Below are 23294 nucleotides of genomic sequence, written 5' to 3'. Positions count from 1 at the left end.
TTGGTAGTCTCTCTGTAGACTCCGTTTGGCTTAAATGGTCTGAGACCTTGCTTGTTTTGTTTAGGTCTTTTTTTCTTGAGAAATTATTCTAGGTGATAGAGATAAAGTTCAATTGGTAAAGTGTCTAGCATGCACCTAAGCCCCAAGACCCTACCTGAATGCAATTTAAAAACTGGATGTGGTGATGTGTGCTTGTAATCTTAGCATTAAGGAGGTAGAATCATGAGTATTAGAAACACAACACAAGACGGGCAGTGGTGACACACAACTTTACCCCAACACTCGGGGAGAGATAGGCAAGTGATCTCTGTGACTTCAAGGCCAGCCTTGTCTACAAAGCAAATTCCAGGATAGCCAGGACTATTATATAGAGAAATCTTGTCTCAGAAAACAAAAACAACAACAAAAGTTCATCCTGTTCTACAAAGCCAGTTTAAAGTCAGCCCCAAAAATGAAGTCGTATTTCAAAAAAACAAAAGTATTGTCAATCTTTTTTGAATACTTTCATATTTTCAAAAGCAAAAAATCACATTAAGATTTGGTGGCAAACACAGAATTATCAATTCAGCACAGCACTGTAACTCACATGACACACAACCAAGAATGCACAACATATACTGACTCAACACTCACTCACTGTAACTCCAGAGTCCAATCAGCCCTGGTTTTCTTGTCAGCCACTGTGTACATCACTATTCCATAATCACTACTTACATTTACTTTCTTTAAATTAATGGTTATCAACATAACATAAGAATACTAAACTTCCACCTGCCATAAGCAACCACTTATACAACTAAGTTTGGTTCTCTTGAAATTCAATATTCAAACTGATTGTCAATCTCTTCAGGTTAAGCAGGCTATTAATTATGACGCTGACATCAGACAGTGACAAAAACGGATGGGAAGAGTAGGAAATATAAAGGAGTAGTTCAGGGAGATTAATGGAGAGAAAATAAAGAGGATAAAAGTAAATAAAAGATTGACTGAAGACCAAGAACAAAGGTCTTGGTTGGGAACAGAGTAAGAAATATCAACTCTTTATTTGGTGGGTTTCAGCATGTAATTACTATAAGACACTATGACCTTCCAGTTGCTTCCTCCTAAATTTCCCCTTTTTGAATCCTATCTTTCTCAGACTCCTATCTAACTAAGAGCACACAAAATGCTATTCCTCTGTTGAGCCTACTTTTTTAATCTGTCTCCTCTGATACAAAGTTTCCCACTAGAAATTAACTACACCATTCAAACTACCTTGGGCTGATTTTCTTTTGTCACAACTCCAACTCCTTTGCAGGACCTGACCTCTGTTTCTATTAATATTTAGTACTTAAAATAACTTACATTCAACTATAAAGTATATGTTTCATCACATTTCACCACAAAATGAAGCATTGGGTTTTATCACCATCCTTGGAGGAAATGCAAAGAAGCTTTGGTTCATTAACAGGGACTAAATAAACTGAGGCTACTCGGGCAATGTTTTAATTTCTGTCACACTACCTAAACCAGAAAGCCTCAATAACTAGCAAAAATAGTATAGCTGCTATGATGACTAATTAGAAAAGACATAAAACTCTATGGTGGCGTCACACAGTAGTCTATATTAAAAAGATCTTTTACTGCTATGGGTCAATAAATAAAAGGTATCTATCTATAAATAATTGAGTAAATAACCAGAAAACAAAACAGCTAGGTACATTACTAAAATGAGGGTCTCACATTCACAACGACGACTTCTCCCAGCCATATCCTACCTGAGGTGAAAGACTATTCAGCTAACCACACTAACAAATGCTACAATTAAATTGGGTTGACTGCACACATTTCTCAAATTTATTGAAAAGATATTATGCTAAAACCACAAGACCACTGGAATCAGTGTGTGATGGAGGAAGGTCATTGGCCAATAAAGAAACTGCTTGGCCCTGTGGGTGGAGTAAACAGAACAGAACGCTGGGAGGAAGAGGAAGTGAGGTCAGAGACTCCACAGCACTCCTCTTGGGAGCAGAGGCCAGAGAGAGACGCCATGCCCCGCTCCCGGGCAGACACACGCCATGAAGCTCCGACCCAGGATGGACATAGGCTAGAATCTCACCGGTAAGCGCACCATGGGGTGCTACACACAGATTAGTAGAAATGGGCTAAATACGTGAGAATTAGCCTAGAAGAGAATGGGCCAAGCAGTGTTTAAAAGAATACAGTGTCCGTGTAATTATTTCGGGGCATAAGCTAGCAGGGCAGGCGGCTGGGGTGTTGGGGATGCAGCCCCGCCGCCGCTCCTATTATTACATATGGCGCCCCACGTGATGGACTAAATCCACTTAAAAAACCTGAGAAGGCTTAAAAATAAGGGAGAGAGAGTTTAACACAGATTTTTGCTGTTTGTTGGTGGCGTGCTGTAGAGAGATTTCCTGATTTGGCTGTCCTGCCAGGGCAAACTCTGACTGTTTGAGGCAGGAGGGCCGGCTACCGAGAGAGGACTTGAGTGTTGTCTGTTGTAGCTCACTTGCTGGCAGGGACCATGAAATGCCATACAGTAAACATGACTACAGCCTATATATCCGCCATGAGGCTGGAAAGCTAAGGAATGGACTGGATCCAGCTGGCAAAGCCACGCCTTTAATCCTACTGATATTGCTTGGTAAATTAAAGACTCGTGTGGTCAGAAAAAGAGAGATATACAGTAAAGAGAGAGTCAAAGACAAAGAAAATTTCTAAATGGTTTACTGTGTGTTAAAAATATATGCAGACTAAAAGTTGAAGTTCTTAAAGTAAAAAACATAAAAAAAAGGAAGAGAGTTGTTGTGTGTGGTAGCACACGCCTTTAATCCCAGTGCCTAGAAGGCAGAGACAAACAGATCTCTGTGCGTTCAAGGTGTAGTAGTGTACACCTTTAATCCCGAATGCCTGGGAGGCAGAGACAGGCGGATCTCTGAGAGTTCAAAGACAACCTGGTTTACAGAGTTACTTCAGGTCAAAGATACAGAGAACCTGTCTCAAAAAGCAAAGAGTTAAAAGTAAAAATAAACAAAATAGAGGTTAAAACAAAGCTGTACAAAGATGGAAAATACACACAGAATTTTGATACTGTATGCTATTATGCTCTCTTTGAATTATTTGAATGCTGAGGAAGGAGCAACAGATGCTAAAAGATATTTATTTATAAATGCTGCTGAACTAATCCAACATAGATATTTTGAAAATGCCTTGAATTTGAAATTTGGATCAAAGGACATGATACTTTGGAAAGGAGTTTCTTATTTTGTTTTCACAGAGAATGAGACGCTGTTCATTTCTTCTATTCCGATGTGTTATGATGGACCACGCCCTCCTGAAGGGTTGCAGTGGACATCTTCAGAAAATTGCTTCGCTCAACTGCCAACTAAGATGAAACTAACACACAGGTTATACCATGAAAGACCTAATTAACGACGCCCCCATTCAGCAGGAAGCAATTTGGAGAGAAATAACTGCGCCCATATTCCCAAAAAATGTTTATAAATGTTCTTTTACATTTAAAGGGGGATATGATATAGATATGAATAATTTACATTAGTATAGATTTTGTTTTATTAATCGAGATTTAAGGTCAATTTTGTTATATGTATAAGTGTTTCTGATTTTGAGTAAGGTATTGTGATAGTGTAGTTCATTTAAATATGTACTGTATAATTAAGAAGTATAGGTTGTTAATGGATAATCATCGATAATAGTAAAGTTTGTAGTCATGTTAGTTAGATTTTCTGGATATATAGAGATATATTTTAGATAGACATTCTTCATGTCTTTCAAAGATTACAGAATAGGACATTTAATGTTTTAATAACTGAGGACTTTTCATGACAATGAGACACTCTGCTCCTGGCAGCACCAATCTACTTCAAGAGGAAGACGGGCATCGAAGAGGATCCTTATGGAGTTTGATAGCCATTTGGGCAAGAAACTGCTCTTGCCTGGACTATTGCATAAACTGGACACAGAGAACCCACAGAGAGAGGACTACTGAACTTGCCTAAGGTTAGATGATCTTTCGGGGTTCCTGATTCATTTTGAAAGAGTCTGCGAGACATTCTGCAGGACACAACAGATAGTGACTGAACTGACTTTGAATTTTCCTGCTTTATGGAAATGTCTGCTGGATACCCTGGGCCTGAAGGCTGAAGATGGATGCCCCAACGGTACAGAGAAACTTTGGGTGACTGTCCAGGCAGCGAGATGTCTTTGTCATTTCTAGAGTTTGAAGTTTCTTAGTTCTTGTTTACTTAGGTAATATTATATCTTTCTGGAGTCTGTGATGGAGTTAAGAATAGTTAGTTATAGTTATAGTTTTCCTTACTTATAATAAAGATTATTGTAACTTTTACTTGATAACTGTTTTTTTATATGTAATTTTGCTATGTTAAAGTTAAAGCCTTTTTTTTGTTTAAACCGAAAAAGGGGAAATGATGGAGGAAGGTCATTGGCCAATAAAGAAACTGCTTGGCCCTGTGGGTGGAGTAAACAGAACAGAACGCTGGGAGGAAGAGGAAGTGAGGTCAGAGACTCCACAGCACTCCTCTTGGGAGCAGACGCCAGAGAGAGACGCCATGCCCCGCTCCCGGGCAGACACACGCCATGAAGCTCCGACCCAGGATGGACATAGGCTAGAATCTCACCGGTAAGCGCACCATGGGGTGCTACACACAGATTATTAGAAATGGGCTAAATTAATACGTGAGAATTAGCCTAAAAGAGAATGGGCCAAGCAGTGTTTAAAAGAATACAGTGTCCGTGTAATTATTTCGGGGCATAAGCTAGCAGGGCAGGCGGCTGGGGTGTTGGGGATGCAGCCCCACCGCCGCCTTTATTACTTCAAGTGTGCAGAACCACTGATACTTGATTTAATCAATGAGCTAATACTCATTTGCTGCAGTTGTCCCTAAAGTTCTCCCATCAATACTAAATGGGTTTATTTTCATTCAATCATGGGTATTCTATTTAAAAATTTACCAAATGCTAGGCCTGGCAGCACAGGCCTGAAATCCTAGCATCTCAGGAGGTGGAAGCAATATCATTTTAAGTAAAAAACTACACTGGGCTTGAGTGATTTTGAAACCAATCTGGACAATGTACTGAGAACTCATCTCATAATAAAAAGGAAAAAGATAGTTGAAGGCATAGCCTAGCATGTGCTATAACATCACCCTCACCCTCCACCACTCTAACCCATCCCTCCCAAAACTAAACCAAACAAAGTAACTACTACCTATGCACTTGCTCCATTCTGAGCTTACTCCTAGAGTACCACATTCTCATTCCCTAAGCTTTGACTTCCCTACCTATGCAAGACACAATTTTTAAAAATCATATCCAAGGATTACTTACAGTCCTACTCTCCCAACCTATCCTTGGGAGGAAAACTGTTCCTATTTTGATGCAATTACTGTAAGAAAGTTTCCTAACTGTAAATTTCAAAATTTTAATGTGAAACCTCCGATTACCATCATGCTTAATGGTAAAAATGTTGAATGGTTTCCCTTATAAACTCACAAAGGACAAAGCAAAGAGGTCCTATCTACTTATCACATAAGAAGTCTTTGTTCGTATAGTAAGATGGAGTAAATAAAAGAATAAAGGTAATTAAAAAGGAAGACCTTATTTGTAGATCAAAAAACTATATAGAAAAATCTAGGTAATCAATAAAACTATAATTATCTTTAATAATTAATAAACAAGCAAACTTTGCAAGATAACAAGATAGAAATACTGAGACAATTGTTTCATCAGCAAATAGACAAGAAAGTCATAATAACTATATCTCTTGACTAGCCAAACTGTGTAAAATTCTTATTCCACTAGGTTCAAAGAATCTGCCGTATCTACATCTCCCACAAATTTCTTTATATAATTCTAAGTGATATTCCAATCTGTAATGCTGGAGTGGGACAAAACCAAGGGCTTTTTCCAAGTGAGGTAAATACTTTAGTAATGAGCTACATTCTAGCTTTTAAGGAATTCTAGAGCAGGCTGGCCTGGAACTCTTGAGATCTGCCTGTCTTTTGCCTCCAGGTGCAAAGATACATCTAAGCCAGTACATTCAGCCTGTACTCAACTTTCAATTCTACTTACCCAGGAGGAAGAGTGATGGGCCATAGTATTCTGCATTGCTGATGATGTGTTTCAACGAGGTAGGCAGAGAACCATCCATTACTAAGAGAAATGTGTAAAGACTATGGTCAGTCTGGGAGAGGTATAAGGATCAAGGGTGGTGGGTAACAGTATATTAACCATGGTGAATAAATCTGAATTTGGTCTAATCTAGTGGCCTCAATTTGACAACCCCAAACACTTTATTTTGTTCATACAGTAAGCTTTAACAATAGGTCAAAAGAGAAAACAAATATGGAGGCTAGGAGAGGTGGTAATAAGATAGACGTGGAAAAAGGGCAAAGCTGAGAAAAGTGTAAATAGCCATGTTTAAGAAATGTGATAACAAATAATAAAGTTATCAATTTACTAAGTATGCTTTATAAAAGGGTAAACACCAGGAGAACATGGAAAATACAAATCTTGATAATCAAGTTTTTATAGAAAGCAGTATACAGAATCAAAATACCATGTCGTATGCCATCTGAGAAAGCAGGGTCTTGAATGGCCTTCTTGAGGAAATTTAACATGGACTTGAGAAGTGCTGCTCGTTGTGGAATACACTGGACTCCTGGCACGGGAGAAAGGCAAAAGGATCATACTGGCTTCAACATTAAATCACAGTAAATAGGCACATGAAACAGGTATTAAGAGACCCATCTATATCCACTAAAGCAAAACTAGCAGACATTTAAAGTGAGATCTCTGGACATTGGAAAGAGTTTTTTGAAAGTGGAAATTAAATCACCAAGGATGGCACAAGACCATTATTAAAATTAGAGTCCTAAAGTTAAAAAATAAAGAATTATTATAAAGTAAAAAGAGATTCAACTTCCAAATTCACTCTGTTCCTCTTTTGGATATTATCTGCTCTCCAAAATGTCTGTTTTGATAATCAATGTGTGAACTGCCAAAAGACCATAAAATGTTACAAGACATGTTCTTGTAACCTCAAATGTGCCAATAAGTGCTTCCTAAAGCTTTCTTCTTCACTAGTTTAAGAAGTCAGTCACTGTGAAAGACTGTGTATCTATGTGTCTACGCACCAGGACGGGGTCCAGGGCCAGGGCCAAGGCCAGGGCCAGGGCCAGGGCCAGGGCCAGGGCCAGGACCAGGACCAGGACCCGGGCCAGTGCCAGAGATGCTAGTGCTGCTGTTGGAACTTGATGCCCTTAAGTCAACATCCAGCCGGTGCTCCATAGATATGGACGAGCCTGGACTGCTTTCCATAGTTACATCTGCAACTAAAGTACAAGTTATGATAAAGAAACTAATTAGATAAAAAGATACTAAGAATAGAAAGAGTTCTGAGAAAACTTCTTCCACTGAGTTGAGATGAGCGATGCAAAACATGCAACGTTGTATATTATGTATGAAGAAGTGGTAGGTAATAAGCAAATCGTATTAAAGGAGGTTAATTGAATAAAAAGAGCACGGGAAATTTAATCTCAATGCTCATAGGGAAGAATACTATATATAGGATGTGATGTAAGTGTCTTTCTGTTCTAAAAACTATATACATGTAAATGTGAATGTGGAAAGGATATAAACAAGGCTGGAAAGAGCCGCATCAAACTAATAGCTATGTAGGGGGGTTAGAAGTGTGTATTAACATTTCCTTTAAAACCTTGAATAAAATAATCTAATTGTGTAAAAGCAAATACTTAGTCTCTTCAATTTATGAAATATACAAGATCCCCTTTAGTAAATATATTTTGAAATATTCTTCCAATCATTTTTTTTTTTTTAAAATATTTATTTATTATGTATACAATATTCTGTCTGTATGCCTGAAGGCCAGATGAGGGCGCCAGACGTCTTTACAGATGGTTGTGAGCCACCATGTGGTTGCTGGGAATTGAACTCAGGACCTTTGGAAGAGCAGGCAATGCTCTTAACCACTGAGCCATCTCTCCAGCCCCTCTTCCAATCATTTTTAACATAAGTATGTACAGATTTACACAAGAAGTAAGTACAAACTGTGTAACCTTTACATTGAATACACAATTTCTTTAGGAGCACAACACAAGCATTTGGGTTAGTTTTACATGTTTGCTTCCTGGTCACAGGTTGGAAAACTTAATCAAGCACTTCAGATGTTGTTAGAATCTTTACCAAGCACTTACTGTTCTGCTTATTAAGTTTTGACAATTATTTACAGTAGATAGTCAAGTATTACTTATCAACAGTTAATAGCACATTTTACTCAACACTTTGGAATCTCACCTATGAACTTATATCTCAGCTTCTTCCCAATAAAACAGAAAGAAAAACTGAGCAAAAAAGGGTTTCTAGGGACAGAAACATGCACAAATGAATGTGCCAAAAACAAAGTAAAAAAAAAAAAAGCAATGGCACACGATTTATTATTCTAATATTTCACAAGAATAATAGATACATGCAAAGATAAGCTTTGTCAGTAAGATAACACTACTGTACATTCTACGAGGTATTTCAGGGACCCACTTTTATTCTATTATAAGATATATATTGGGCGAGGTTGGAATTGTTAAAGCAGACACACAATGCATTTGAAAACAAAGATGATGATCTGCTTTAAATTTCTGATCCTGTGACTTAAAAGTTGATTCCTAGAAAACCATTTCAAGTATCCCATCTTTTCTTAAAGCACGCAGATACAGTTTTTCAAGGTCCCATTTAAGAGTTTATACTCTTCCTATAATTTATAAAGTATATATTAAACTCCCAGGATATATGGTACTGCAGCAGTAAAACAGACAATATTCTGACTCTGTAGAAGTTATTATGTTTTCGTACTTTAAAAAGATACTGATCAAACATGTTAAAAAACATCAATTACTAAATGATTAATCTGCAGTGATTAAAGTGGTCAACTGCATTTCTACCATCTGCTTTATCTCCCAGTTCTATTCCAAACAATTCATCACCTATAAAAAAAGTTGAAAACAACCTGTGGATATCATAATTTATAAGAAAGTATTAAACAAAAAGGGCAGGACAAGAGAAAAATCTCACACACAAAAATATTGACTTAATAACTTGTTAATTACCATCCATGTCAGTTTCCATTTCTTCTCCTTCTTGGGTGGTAGTAGGTCTCTGGATCTTTGGCTTGATCACAAATGGACATTCTTTTCGGCACAAATCTACTTCATGCTATAATTAAGGAGAAAATGTTAAGAAAATCCTATACATTTCAGGGATTAAAATATTGTGATTAAAGAGTATCAAGCAGATAATAGGTTATAGAAACATAAAAGAGATAAGATGGTTACTTTGAGTAGTTAGGACACGTCCTATACTCAGCAATCACTGGAATTCTATGAAGTCTATACAAAGTAATCTTAGACAATAATACCTCAAGTCTATAGATGAAGATAGAGAGACCACTATGAGATTGAAAAGCTGCCATATCCAGGTTGGTGATGAGGTCAACCACTCTGACAGCTCTGGTGACAAATGTTATCTGGTCCTGTTCATCACCAAGAAACTTTATGACCTACAAGAAAGAGAAAGAGAGGCAAGCACAATTACTGAAAAGAGAGAGATTATAAAAAAAAATCTATATTCCTTTGCAAAAATAAAGTCTGGGAGTCCCTGTAGGACAGCATAGTATGAAATGGAGGGAGGAAAAGGGCACATGCCTGATGTTTTTTGTGCTTGTCAAATAATAGTGCTATAAACTGAAAGACTGGATGTAACCTTCTATGAGGACATGGGCAATTCATTAATAGGAGTATATAAAATTTCTGGTAAGTTTAATGCAAGCCAACAATAGACAGCAAGATACATTGTCTCAAAATACCAACTAAGCAACCAAAACGAAACAAAGCCTATAATATTAAAGCAAAACTTTACAGGTATCCTAATATACACTTAATTCTTAGGGGCATAGTCAATGTCATGCTAACATATAGCACTGTCTTGGCCCAAAAAATCCCAAAACTATCAAATTGTGCTGGATTATAAACATACCTTAATAATGACAATAGATATATTTGTTAATGTGGTAACTAGAGATCAAACTGTAAGTAACTGATTAGAATAAGCTTTCTATGTTAACTGCTCATGACAAAACATCGAAACTAATACTCTTAGTTAATTTAACAGAAATATATTAGAAAAGGGGAGTAGTACCTTTAGTAAGGCTTCCATCATTCCACAGGAGACCAAAGCTTCACCACCAGCATCATAGCTGGCCAGGTGGTACAAAAAAGAGAAGAGAGCAGTGGCAAACTGGTGGGGGTATGGGTCCATAGAAGGATCTACAAAGGAAATTTGGAGAGGATATAAAGTTCAGAATTCGGTACTAAGCTAGCAGGTCCTTAAAACAATGAAAATGTCAAGATCCTGTTGTTCCTGGAATAAATAATTAACACCTAAACTTACCAATCATAGCCTGGATGCAGTTCCGCACAAGAACAGGCAAAAATCCATGGTAGGAGGCAGTTCCAGTACAGTCAATAATACTGCTGAGCTTGGGAGTTCTCTCCAAATGCACAATTGATGTTAATGTTCGTAAAGAAGCAGCTTTAATTTCCTATGAGAGTAGAAATTAAACAAGTGTCAAAACTACATGAATAACTGAACTAAGGTGCAAATATCTCAAAATCAAAAGATAAGTAATTTTACTGAATGCTGCTTGAGGAGATAAACATCTATGGAAAATAACTCTATACATCTGACATTTATTAACTTCACAGTTTAATATTCAAAAATAAAGATGCAAAAGGTCCAAGGTTCCCTCCTGGGGCATTTTCTAACTCCTTAGGAAAAACAAAAGGCAGGGAAAAAAAAGTATGGCTTTATTGTGTAGATATTATGAGCACATACTTACCATGAGCTGCTTATCTGTAATTTGAAGGACATCTACCAACTCCTCTATCAAACCATTATACAAGATACTATTTGCTGACTCTTGCAAGGCATTGGAATAGACTGCAAAAGAGAAGCAAACACTTTGGCAGAAATGCAGTTATTAAGCCAACGTTGAGTAATAAACCTTTCAATCAGCACAGAGGGGTAAATCTGCTAAATTATAAGATTGTGGTAATAGCTAGATACTCACATTTCCTTACTAAAATTATTAGTAGTCTTAAGAAATAATTTTGTTGGAGTTTTGTGGGAAAAGAGAACAAATAATTCATTTTTCTAATATCACTACTTGATAGAACTATAACTATGCTTTGCATATAGGTATAGAATTTTATGTTGACTTCTTCCTTTACTTGCTTTCACCAGATAAGCTTTTATAATATTGAGTTTTTATAGAGTGTAGCAGACTAAATCATAAGTTTGAATGGCACTATCAAAAGTTAAATGTGTATAATCTAGCCAGGCAGACAAGTACACGTCTCGAATCCCAGGAGGACAGACAAACAGATCTTTAATTTCAAGAATAGCCTGTTCTACTCAGTGAGTTCCAGAACAGTAAAAGCCACATAGTGAGACTGTGTCTCGAAAAAAGCATTTAATCTACTTGTATACTGAGGAGTTAGTGGACATACACTGAGAAGTAAAAACTGGCTGAGAAGTGAGCACATTAAGTTTTAAATAAACATTTCTAGGCAATCATTATTATGACAGAAGCACAGACACAAGCACAAGAGAAAGGATTTGAGGGCAAGGTGTTCAGTTTTAAAAGAAGATAAGCAAAAGCTGAACGAAGATAGGTAATAACAGCTGTGCTTGCCCTTTTATGCCATTTAATGTGCCTAGCATGTAAGAGGTTGATTTCCAGGCTTTCTTTCAATTATTAAAATAGCTCAAATACTTTTTCCAAACTAAATTACTGAAGTTAACTGAGAGAATACAATGTATGCTAAATAATCTTCAGAAACATGGTGAGAGCCTAAAAAAACTGTGATTTCCACATAGAGATTATACTATTTGTAGGAAAATCAATGCCACTCTTGACAAGAACGTGTTTTTTCTCATTTCTGTATCCTAGACCTTACATACCTAAAAATCACTGATGACCTAATAGTAGAAGCGAAACTGTCTGGTTAATGAATGGAGACAAAATTGTCCAAGGAGGAAAGCAGTGGACAATAACGAAGACTGTGCACTCAAAGTATAATATATGCTTGCATGAAATGACTTTAAAAATCTGACATAGCTTAAAAAAAAAAAGAAAAAAGCCTGTGTGTTTTCCAATCTACTATACTATAGTAAATGGACAGAGTATTAACTAATTATTTTCAAAATTTAAAGTTGTACATCTGAAAGGACGGGAGAACTGGAAGAGGAACTATCAATAAATAGGAAGGATACAGAGCAGAGATGACTATCTGTATATATTTTTTTAAAAAAAGGAGTTGACAATCAAGGCCATGAGACCAGGCAATAAAAGCTTAAGTTTTTCTGACGTACAAAGGAAATCAAGAATGACTACAGCGAACACTGGGAATGCAATAAATTTGGGTTGCCATAATAAGTAAATCCTCATAGCAATGAAGAAAGATGAATTTCATTCAAAATCAAGTTCAAACTGCCTAATTAAGACCACTTAATTAGTGTTTCCTTACCTAATATAGATATTGCATGCAGTCTGGCCTGAACAGCTTGTAATCGCTTCCTGTGATTAGAAAAGCCATGGGCCAGGCGTATATGAGTAAATAACAGCATCTGTAGAGATACAAAACTTATTATTAGGAAATCGTAACAAAAGGGTTTTCTTATTTCTTTCATTTTTGAGGGGACTCTTACATTTTGGCTGCTTGGTAAAATAAGTTTGCTACTTTTTGCTAGGATATCAAACTGAACTAGTATTATTTTACTCTTAGATTGGTTAACAATACCAGAGTAATAAAACAGGGACAGGCAGTATCACAATGTGATAAGTCAAGAACTGTCACTATATTGATAGACAATAATATAGTAAGAATTCTAATTTTCAATAAACTAAATTTTTGACCACTACCAAAAGAACAGAACAAAATAACACAATTAAGTTCTCTTAAATGTATCCAAATATATCTAAAATTGAGAGTTTTCACCACTGACAGAAAATCATTTGAATCAAGGAACTTAGTGTTACTACAGTAGAGTAAACAAACACGTAGATAGCTAATCTGCTAAACTCCAAACAATGTACATTAATTTTGCTATGTCTTCTGCTTGTCCAATGCTTAGTGTATTTCGAAAAACAGTATTTTTTCAGATGTATTGTACCTGCTTATCCTTAGGAATGCTGTACATTTTGGTAAGAGATTCCATTATTTCAGAAGGGCTTTCTGAAATCTGTATTAGAAAAAATTTAGTTAGGAACAAAACTTCAACCAATAATTAAATAACCAACCAGTAGTCAAGGAATCCTCTTACCTTGTCAAGTTGTTCTATATGAATGTAATGTAGTGTATTACTAGTCGTCTGAAATTCAAAAGTTAAAAAAGCTGTTAGGGGTCACTAAATACCCTGTAAGAGACACCTGAGAACAAAATGTCACCCTCTTTAAAGCCAACCTCTTTAAAAATCAAGGTAATTTCAGAGACATTCAAAGCATCTACTTTCCACATATAATAATCACAAGATCACTTCTTTAAAACCACTACTATTAAACTTTTAACACTGTTAGCAAGCATATTCTATATTCTATAGTCCTTTTTAATACTTGTCTCATAAGTCTCCACAATCAATATTCATACAAAATACTAAAACCATAAAATTATTTCTCATGCTTTAAAGACAACATTATCCTAAAAGTTATTTAATAATAAAAGTGGGAAAAAAGATCTGCTTCATTGGTAAACCTCTAAATCAAAAAAAAAAAATCTTAGCAGCTCACCTAGGAATATGAAACAAACACATCATTTAATTAAGATTTTTACAGGCAACATACAGGCTGGCTTAAAAAAATTAATCTGAAACACAACAACCTAAGACTATGAGCAAAATACACAAATATGGCAGTGCCCAATAAAAGAGGCTTTATCTTTTGCAGGTTCTAACATAAAACCTAATCATGTCTATGAGAGGTACAGGTACATATAGCTTCATAGGACAGTGATATACAGTCAAACATTCACTCATTTAAACTAAGAGATTCTATAAATAACAACATCAAAACAATCAGACTCACCCTCTTCTCAATTTTGACCTCAGATGCAGGGTCTGCATAGAATTCAAAGTGTAGTGTGGTTGCGCTGGGTGGATATTTCTGTGTATAAAAGAGGAATCAGACAATGGGATTTAACTGATTTTAGACAGATACCTCCACTGCCTTCTTTTAGTCAAAGTACACTGTGGCAGCTGTATATTACACACCAATGGTGTCTTTTATCTCTTGCCCTGACCAGAGTTCAGATGACATTTGCTTGAAAATAAATGGAAAGACTGTAGTTTAGAAATCCAAAAATCTGTTTTTATTTCCAGGTTACCTGCTGCTCTATTAATACAGCAATTTTGACTATAGTTATTCTCATGGTGAGATCAAGTATGACAAATAATAATGCAAAAGAATTTTAGAAAGAATGGAGAACAAGTGTCAGAGTCAAAACATAGGCACCAACTAAAGAATGGAAAAGGCCATTCTTGTGAAAACTTATTACGAGCCTCCTCATTGATAATTTTTCTATTACTTCAAATACTCCTTTCTATACCATTCTGGAAGGTGTTTCCTTTTTTTCTCTGCATAGGATTACAAAAACCAAATGAACTAAACCCTCAAAGCACATCTACAAATACAAAAGTAACACAACAGATGAAATTTCAATAATAAAACCCTGACCATTAAAACATTCCCTTGGTCAGGTGGTGATGGCACACACCTTTAATCTGAGCCCTGGGGTGGCAGAGTCAAGAGGATCTTTCTGAGTATGAGGCCAGTCTGGTCTACTGAGCAAGATCCAGGACAGTCAAGGCTACACAAAGAAACCCTGTCTCAAAAAACCAAGAAACAAAAAACAAATAAAACACATTCTCTTCAAAGAAAACACAATGACATTATCATTATATACTTTTTTATAATATTGGGTTCAACATGTGTATATACTACATAAAGTATAAAATTTTCAAAATCCCTTGACATGCTAAATATCAAACTTAATGTAGATAAGGACTAAAACAGGCTAACAGACATCACACAAACCTATTAAGTCTTCACATGCATGAGGTTCAAAATTACCCTACTACTCTATAAAATATTATATTCACAGAATTGGAACTTCAAGCTGAATACTCTTATACAATGTTTCCCATATTACCAACATCCATTCACAACTGTTCACTAAAGAATGTCTACCAACTAAAGTAGGAAAATAACCTCCTCTAATATGTAGATTTCTTTGACTAGAAAAATATGAACTATATTAATCCAAAAGAAAAATTAATTAAATTTGATCATATCCATTTGTATTAAACATAACAAACTAGGCTCCTAATATGCAACATATCAAAGCAGAAGAGGGGGATAGCCTAAATCTATAACCAGAGCATGGATAAAGATAAAACGTAAACATAAAGATATACTGAACAGTAAGATCTTTTTGTAAATTATTTTAAAATTTTTTATTTCTGATTATTTTGTCTGCATGTATGTCCATTTTGTCATGTGAGTGCCTGGTCCATATAGAGGCCAAAAGAGGCTAACAGATGCCCTGGAACTGGATTTACAAATGGTTTTGAGTTGCTGTGTGTGGAGGTAATAGGAATCATGCTCTTGATCTATCATTTCTCCAGATCCCTGCATTAAGTCCTAAGTAATCCAGAAAGAATTGTTTTCAATCGATTGTTCTTGAACACTTCTCAAACTCCTGATAGTTGTGTGAGAACACAAGTAAATGCACTTTCTAGGTGGTTTTTCTTTTTTGGCTTTGTTTTGAATATTTAAACAGGTATTGTGTAGGCAAAACTGGTCTAGAAGTAGTAGTGATGTTCCTCACATCATATCTGAAATACTGAGATTATAGATGTACACTACTATTCTCAGCTTCACTTGCCAGTATAAGAAAAAAAAAATAGTACTTTCATTTTGATTCAAAAAATTCAACTTATTTCAGAACTCATACTACTCTCTCTGAGAATTGTTATAATCAGCACAGTAAGGGCTGGTTTCCTAAAGCCATTGTGTATTTTTTTCCCTTGGGTCCAATGAAACTTCTGGTATCAAGTGTCAATTTATATACCATAAATTCGTTGAGTTCCAAATACTCACCAACATATGCAAGTCTCTGCAACATTCTGCAAGTCCAAAACCATTCTCTTTTCCACCCCAGCTCTTAGAAAAGGGAAAAAATATAGTGTTACACAATGCTCATGGTCTTAGGCTTATATTTATAAAGTGTTTAATGAGAAAATACTCATATATAACAAAGAGAACAAATAAAACAGGACTTTGAGCCTCAAAGCAAGGTGGTGTTCTAATAGTTGTTTTTTCAATGAAATCTATTCATTTCATGGTTCTATGAGGGTGCTCAAGATAAGACTACAAAGTAGCAACACTAGCTACTTCATTCCCATGTCTCAATTCATGTTTGCTGATATTCAGTCATAGCTGGCCTTTCTCACCAGGGTGGAACCACACTTTTTGACAAGAGCCAAATTACATGCTATAAGAGTCTATATATTTTGTGTATTAGTTTAAATGAGAATAGCCTCTACAGACGCCTATTTGAATGCCTTGGGAATAGAATCAGGTTTTGATGTAGGAGTCCCTCTGTGTGCTGTGATTACCATGAATAAAGAAACTGCTTGGACTTATAACAAGGCAGAACTTAGATAGGGCAGGAAAAGCTAGGGTGAATGCTGGGAGCAAGAAAGGCAGAGTTAGGAAGAAGCCATGGAGCCACCACCAGAGTCAGACATGCCAAAACTTTGCCGGTAAGTCACCTGCCACATGGCAATACACAGATTAGTAGAAATGGGTTAAATTAATGTAAGAGTTAGCCGATGAAAAGCTATAGCTAATGGGCCAAGCAGTGATTTAATGAATACAGTTTCTGTGTGATTATTTCGGGTCAAAGCTAGCTGGGTGGCCGGGAACCAACAAGCAGCCTCCTTCAACAAGGTATGGCCTGGTGAGAGTAGTTATGGCTTTGTTTGAGGAACCATGTTACTGTGGGTAGGCTTTGGGGTTTCAAATGCCCAAGCCAGGCCCAGTGTTTTCTCTCTTCCTGCTGCCTTCAGTGTTGGATGTGGAACTCTCAAGTTCCTTTTCCAGCACCAAGTCTGCATGCATGCCTCCACTGTTTCCTACCATGGCTGACAATGGATGAAACCTTTGAACCTGTATGCAAGCGTCAATTATATGCTTTCCATTATAAAAGTTGTAATGGTCATGGTGTCTCATCAAAGCAATACAACAATGACTAAGACACTTTGCTACTAAAATATAAGAACTTTAAACAAGTGCCTGTGTTAATGAGTAGCACAGTTACTAATAATTTCCAAACCCTAAATTCTAGCCATATAATTTTGCTTATGGACCAGCCTGTGGCATCTTCTCGGGCCTTTGAAATATCAAAAATTCTACAGTAAAAGCAAGGTCTAACTGTACATATCTGAATGGCCTGGAACTATCTATCTAAATAGGATGGATGGATGGATGGATGGATGGATGGATGGATGGATGGATGGATGGATGGGAGGAGAGACAGACTGACCTACCTACCAACCTAGATAGATAGACATAGACCAGGCTGGCCTTGAACTCAGATTCACTTGCTTCTGCCTCTAAGTGTTGGTATTAAAGGATGCATTCAACCACACCTGGCAAGAACAGCACTTTTTTTTTTTTAAAGTTTTTCCGAGACAGGGTTTCTCTGTAGCTTTGGAGCCTGTTCTGGAACTAGCTCTTGTAGACCAGGCTGGTCTTGACCTCAGAGATCCACCTTCCTCTGGCCCCCAAGTGCTGGGATTAAAGGCGTGCGCCACCACCGCCCGGCTATATTCATTCTTTAGAAATAAATAATCATGACACTAATTCTCCAGTAAATCTATAAAACTGTGTATCACTGAGGCTGTCATTTACCGAGATCTCCAATATGGAACAATGCTGGTGAACAAAACAAAACCTACTTAATACTAGAGAAATAGCCTGGCGGTGGTGGCGCACGCCTTTAATCCCAGCACTCGGGAGGCAGAGGCAGGCGGATCTCTGTGAGTTCGAGACCAGCCTGGCCTACAAGAGCTAGTTCCAGGACAGGCTCCAAAGCCACAGAGAAACCCTGTCTCGAAAAACCAAAAAAAAAAAAAAAACACACACTAGAGAAATAAGCTTTTTGGAAGTCCTTATTAATCCAGAGCAGAAAATACAGAAAACGGGGGTCATTTTTTATTAATTCTCCAAATGATGTCAGCAATTTTGAAAAGAAGGCTATTTTGTTATATACAATAAATAGTTTTAGAGCATTATACCTTAGTTCTTTGGTGAAAACCATATCGTGGTGGTTTGAACGAGAATAACTATCACTGGCTCATGTGTTTGAACGCTTGGTTCCCAGTTAATGTCACTTGGGGTAGGCTCTGGGGTTTTAAAAGTCCACACCATTCCTAGTTAGCAATCTCTGCCTCCTTACTGTGGGTCAAGACACAAGCTCTCAGCTACTGCTACAACACCATGCCTGTCCAACTGAAAAAGATACTGACAGAAGTTGGTACCAGAAGTGGGCTACTGCTGTGACACTTATTTGGAAGAATGTGGAACACTAGCAAAGTTGCTGAATACTGTAAGCAAGGCTTATCTGCCCTTCCCAGCAGGAGATTGGAAGATGGTAACAAGGTGGACTAAGGAGGCATAGCTCAAGGTTTCAGAGAACAATATTAGGAACTAGACTAAAGACCATTCTTACATTTAGTTGAAGAATGTAGTTGGTTGCCTTTTGTCCTTGTCCTAAGACTCTCCCTGGGGCTAAGCTAAACTTTAAAGTTCTGGACTAATTTCATACACAGAATATTTCTAGACACTGTAATATTGACTCTGTAGTGGGATTTTTTTAACAAACAGTTTTATGCATGTGCAGGCCTACAATGGAAAAGACCAAAACAAAGCAAAAAGAAAAACAAAATATACAGTTCAAAGAGAAAAATGAGCACCAGTACATTTAATGTTGGAGCCAAGGCTTGTACTGAAAGAGATAAAGGCCAGGTGCAAAATCAAATAGAGAACGTGGTACTCTTGAGCTAAGACCCCAGATCCAGCAAATCCTGCAATTTGTGAAAAGGGCCTAAAGGATTTTCTGCTTCTAAAAATCAACAACAAATCATATTTTTATGCAAATGTAATTCAATAGGCTCCATTCTCCCAAGGATGTAGCCAAACATGGCAGCACCAACTATGTAGTTCTGACTCTAAGGTTATGAAAGAAACAGGAGAAACGGGTTGTAGAATTTTTCTTTTCTAAGTGGCTAAACAGAGCTCCTGATACCAAATTTGTGGCAGGGAGTTCCTCCCCACATGGGAGTCCCTGAGAAGACACTGCATGGAGCTGTGGAATGTCTGCCAGGGGGAGCTGTATACAGGGAGTAGAACCAGACAAAAGAAAACTATGTTTGCAGTCAGCAAAAGGTGGCAAGGTAGAGCCTTCTTTGACACAAGACATGGATTTGGAGTTCGCCCTTATAGGTTTTCCATCTTGCTTTGGTCCAATGTTTCCTCACTATACATGCATTCCTCCCTTTTAGAACGGTAATGTATGTTCTATACCACTGTATGTAATTTGTTTTATGATTTTGACTTTATAGGGGGTTACAATTAAGAGATTCTCTTGAGTCATTGGACTTTTAGTTGTATGAAATGCCATGAGCCTAAGGAGGCCAGGGAGTAGAATGTGGTGGTGTGAATGAGAACAGCCCCTATACTATACCTTTAAATACTTGGAAAGGATTTAGGAGGGATGGCCTTGTTGAAGGTGATGTCACTGGGGGATGGGTTTTGAGGTTTCAAAACCCCATGTCAATATCAATTAGGTCTCTCTGCCTAATACTTGCAGATCAAGATGTAAGCTCTCTGTTACTTCTTCAATGCTATTCCTGCTGGCTGCCACAGTCTCCGGCATGATACTCAGGGACTCTAACCCTCTAGAACCATGAGCTTCTAAATAAACTCTTTTACACATTGCCTTGGTTGTGGTATTTTATCACAGCAATAAAAAAGTTAAACACACACTAAGAAAAACTACTTTAATACACTTTTACCTATCCTCTCTGAACTGGCTATTTTCATATATAACTATTTTCATAACCGTGATAATAATGAAAACAGCAGAGCAGGAAACTCCGAAGGACCACCTATCACAAAAGGTGTGAATGAAATAACAACAGTACAGAATCAATCAACCTCAAAGAATTTTACACACTAACTTTTTGATATTTAACTTACCTAACCCTATTCTATATGTAGCAGCTGTAAACTATAGTCCACATTCCTGGAGTGAGGACAATGAATCTTCATGTAATAAGTGATAGATTGTTTTGGTCTCTGAAAGACCAGCTAAAAGCACTTGCTACTAGTTCCCTTAATTTGGAACTTTCCCAAGGGCAGGAACAGGTTGAAAACACTGACTGATAAATGCAGAGAGTAGTCCCTACCCTTCAGGAATAGGTTTCTGGTTAAGGCATGCCCCCGGGGTGCCAGAAGTCAAGGTCAGGTGTTCTTCCACCAGTGGTTTTATTTGAGGAAGTGTCTCTCCAAGGGCCTGTGAGATTCCTCTAGCTGGCCACTGAGCCCTGAACATCAACCTGTGTCTACAGCCTCAGTGCTAGGTGTTAACATTCAGAAATTAGGCTGGGCTGGGCGGTGGTGGCGCACGCCTTTAATCCCAGCACTTGGGAGGCAGAGGCAGGGGGATCTCTGTGAGTTCGAGACCAGCCTGGTCTACAAGAGCTAGTTCCAGGACAGGCTCCAAAACCACAGAGAAACCCTGTCTCAACCCCCCCCTCCCAAAAAAAGAAATTATGCTGGCCCGCCCTGTAATCTCAGCAATTAGGGCAAATACTTAGTCAACCCAGGGCCCCATGGACATCCCTGAACTATTATGAGTAAGTAAGGCTCTGTATACAGGCCCAAAGACCCCTTTAAGAGACAAGCTCCATCCATTCCCACCCTCTTTCCTGCTGCTCCTCAGAAGAGTCAGGCAGGCAGGCTTTTGCTCCCCCCTTCTGTCTCTCTCTTATGGCGCTCCTGTTCCCAGAGGCCAGTCTCCCAACTCCCTTCCCCTCCCCCCTTCTTCCATTCCTTCTCTCCAATAAAAATCCTATTTGTAAGTACAGTCTGCAGGGTGTGTCTGTCTCTCACCCGCCCTGGGGCTCCTTGGCTTGCCAAAGCCCCTCTCACACTGGTTAATAACACTAAGGTTATAAACTATGCCAACACTTTCAGGCATTTTTATGTGGGTTCAAGAGAATTCAGGTCTTTGTGCTTGTATGGCAGGAATGTTCCAGTGAACTATTTTCCCAATGTTCTCTACTTTTGATTAGCAAAATCTAATCTTTGATGTCTTCAAAAGCTAACTATATAAACTAAGTATTATGCATCAATGTCGATGTACATGCTATGTATAAAAATGTACTTTTTAAAGGAAACAGCAATAAAGATGGAGGAAGGCACAGAGAAATATGATCAAAGTTTTTATATACTATTAAAAAAAATTGAGAGACCCTGTGTAGCTCAGTGGTTGAGGCTTGCACAGTATACACAAATCCCTAGTTTCGTACCCAGAACCACAACCAACAACAACAACAAAAATTAAGCTGGTATTAAATTACAATTTTGTAAATTAAGATATCAATTCTAATTCCCAGGGCAAATATCAATAACTAGCTAAAAGACAAATAAGGAAACTGAAAACCTGAACAATGCCAAATGCCAAATCAACTAGACCGAGGACATTGAACCTATTTTAAGTATAGAACATATACTTTCTAAGACACATTAAAAACTCCAATAGACCTTAACAAAACAATCATTAATATAGTTAAACAAAATCTCTGCCAATTACAGATGTCAGATGTAGGAAAATAAAATCAGATATCCATCACAAAAGGCAATCTGAAAAATTCACAAGTAGGGCTGGAGAAAAGGCTCAGTGGTTAAGAGCACTGGCTGCTCTTCCAGAGGTCCTGACTTCAATTCCCAGCAACCATATGGTGGCTCACAGTCATCTGTATGGGGTCTGACTGCCTCTTCTAGTACACACGAAGACAGGTCATTCATATACATAAATGTTTTTGAAAATTCACAAGTACATGATAATTAAACAGTACTTTTAACCACCAACGAGTCAATGAAAAAAAATCACATGGAAAATCATGAAGTTATTTAATGTGAGTAAACTAAAAGTATAATCCCACAAATTAAAACATGTATTAAATTTTAGGTATCTCAGAAACTGGAAAGATGATTCAGCAGTTAAGAGCACTACCTTCAGACCCAGGTTCAATTACCAGCACCCACAAGGCAGTTTACAACTGTCTGTAACTCCAGTTCCAGGGAATCTGACACCTTCACACCAAATGCACATAAAATGTTTTTAAAAATTAGGTATCTCAACATTCTTATCTTAAATAAACCCTAGTCAATCAACACAATCCAAAGAAGGAACATGTAAAGAAAAAAGACAAAATGAACAGAAAAGGTATACTTTGGGGTTACTAGTGAAGAAAAAACTAAATAAGAACAAATAAAGCACAAGGTCCAATATTCACACACACTTTCACACAAACACACACACAATTTTCAAAGCAACTATAGTTATTATGGCCCAAAATATTCATGAACAAAAGGTATTTACTGTGACAAATGTTTATAATAGGAAAAATTGCAAATTACCCAAATATGAAGAAAATAGAAAATCACAGATAACAATAACAGCATTTAAATTTTTCATATAAGAATATAAGGTTACATGGTCAGAAGAATTGGTTTATTCCTCCATGGAAACAGCCTTTCCACTTTTTTCCACTTCTCTGTGAAAAGGGGTTTTCAACTCAGGCTTACCAATAACTACGTATTCTCATGCTTCTGTTGCCCAAGTGCTAGATTTACAGGGGTGCACCTTGCCCGGCTATGTAGTTATATTATCCTTCAATGGTTTTAGATTTGTGATTTTTATTCTTTCTTTGTGTATCCTAAACTGGTCTTGAACTGCAAACACCTAGTTTATGTATGTTAGGCAAGCACTCTACCAACTAAACTACATCGTTAGCCAAAGATTCCTATTTTTAGCAAGCAGTACTTTAGTATATCT

General features: G+C 37.3%; 1 protein-coding gene across 12 annotated transcripts in view; it reads right to left on the bottom strand.

Moving 5' to 3' along the window:
• The window catches only part of Huwe1 (HECT, UBA and WWE domain containing E3 ubiquitin protein ligase 1), a 138715-nt gene that overhangs the window by 78098 nt on the left and 37323 nt on the right, over positions 1 to 23294 (bottom strand). For 10 of the 12 annotated variants that reach the window (XM_041647686.1, XM_041647689.1, XM_041647685.1 and 7 more), the window contains exons 7-19: positions 16265 to 16327; positions 14192 to 14269; positions 13435 to 13482; positions 13285 to 13353; positions 12639 to 12738; positions 10949 to 11049; positions 10501 to 10651; positions 10249 to 10376; positions 9470 to 9610; positions 9162 to 9267; positions 7176 to 7373; positions 6599 to 6700; positions 6112 to 6192 (exon numbers count right to left, since the gene is read on the bottom strand). In XM_041647686.1, coding sequence (XP_041503620.1) covers positions 6112 to 6192; positions 6599 to 6700; positions 7176 to 7373; positions 9162 to 9267; positions 9470 to 9610; positions 10249 to 10376; positions 10501 to 10651; positions 10949 to 11049; positions 12639 to 12738; positions 13285 to 13353; positions 13435 to 13482; positions 14192 to 14269; positions 16265 to 16327 — 1366 coding nt within the window. The remainder of the gene's footprint in view (positions 1 to 6111; positions 6193 to 6598; positions 6701 to 7175; positions 7374 to 9161; positions 9268 to 9469; positions 9611 to 10248; positions 10377 to 10500; positions 10652 to 10948; positions 11050 to 12638; positions 12739 to 13284; positions 13354 to 13434; positions 13483 to 14191; positions 14270 to 16264; positions 16328 to 23294) is intronic. The other 2 variants (XM_041647695.1, XM_041647696.1) reach the window with 1 other exon arrangement.

Source organism: Microtus oregoni, unplaced genomic scaffold, assembly GCF_018167655.1.
Source record: "Microtus oregoni isolate MIOR12 unplaced genomic scaffold, Mior012 000209F_ref0000067, whole genome shotgun sequence".
NCBI lineage: Eukaryota > Metazoa > Chordata > Mammalia > Rodentia > Cricetidae > Microtus > Microtus oregoni.
Note: the sequence above shows the minus strand (reverse complement) of the source record. Positions and strands in the feature narration are given on the sequence as shown.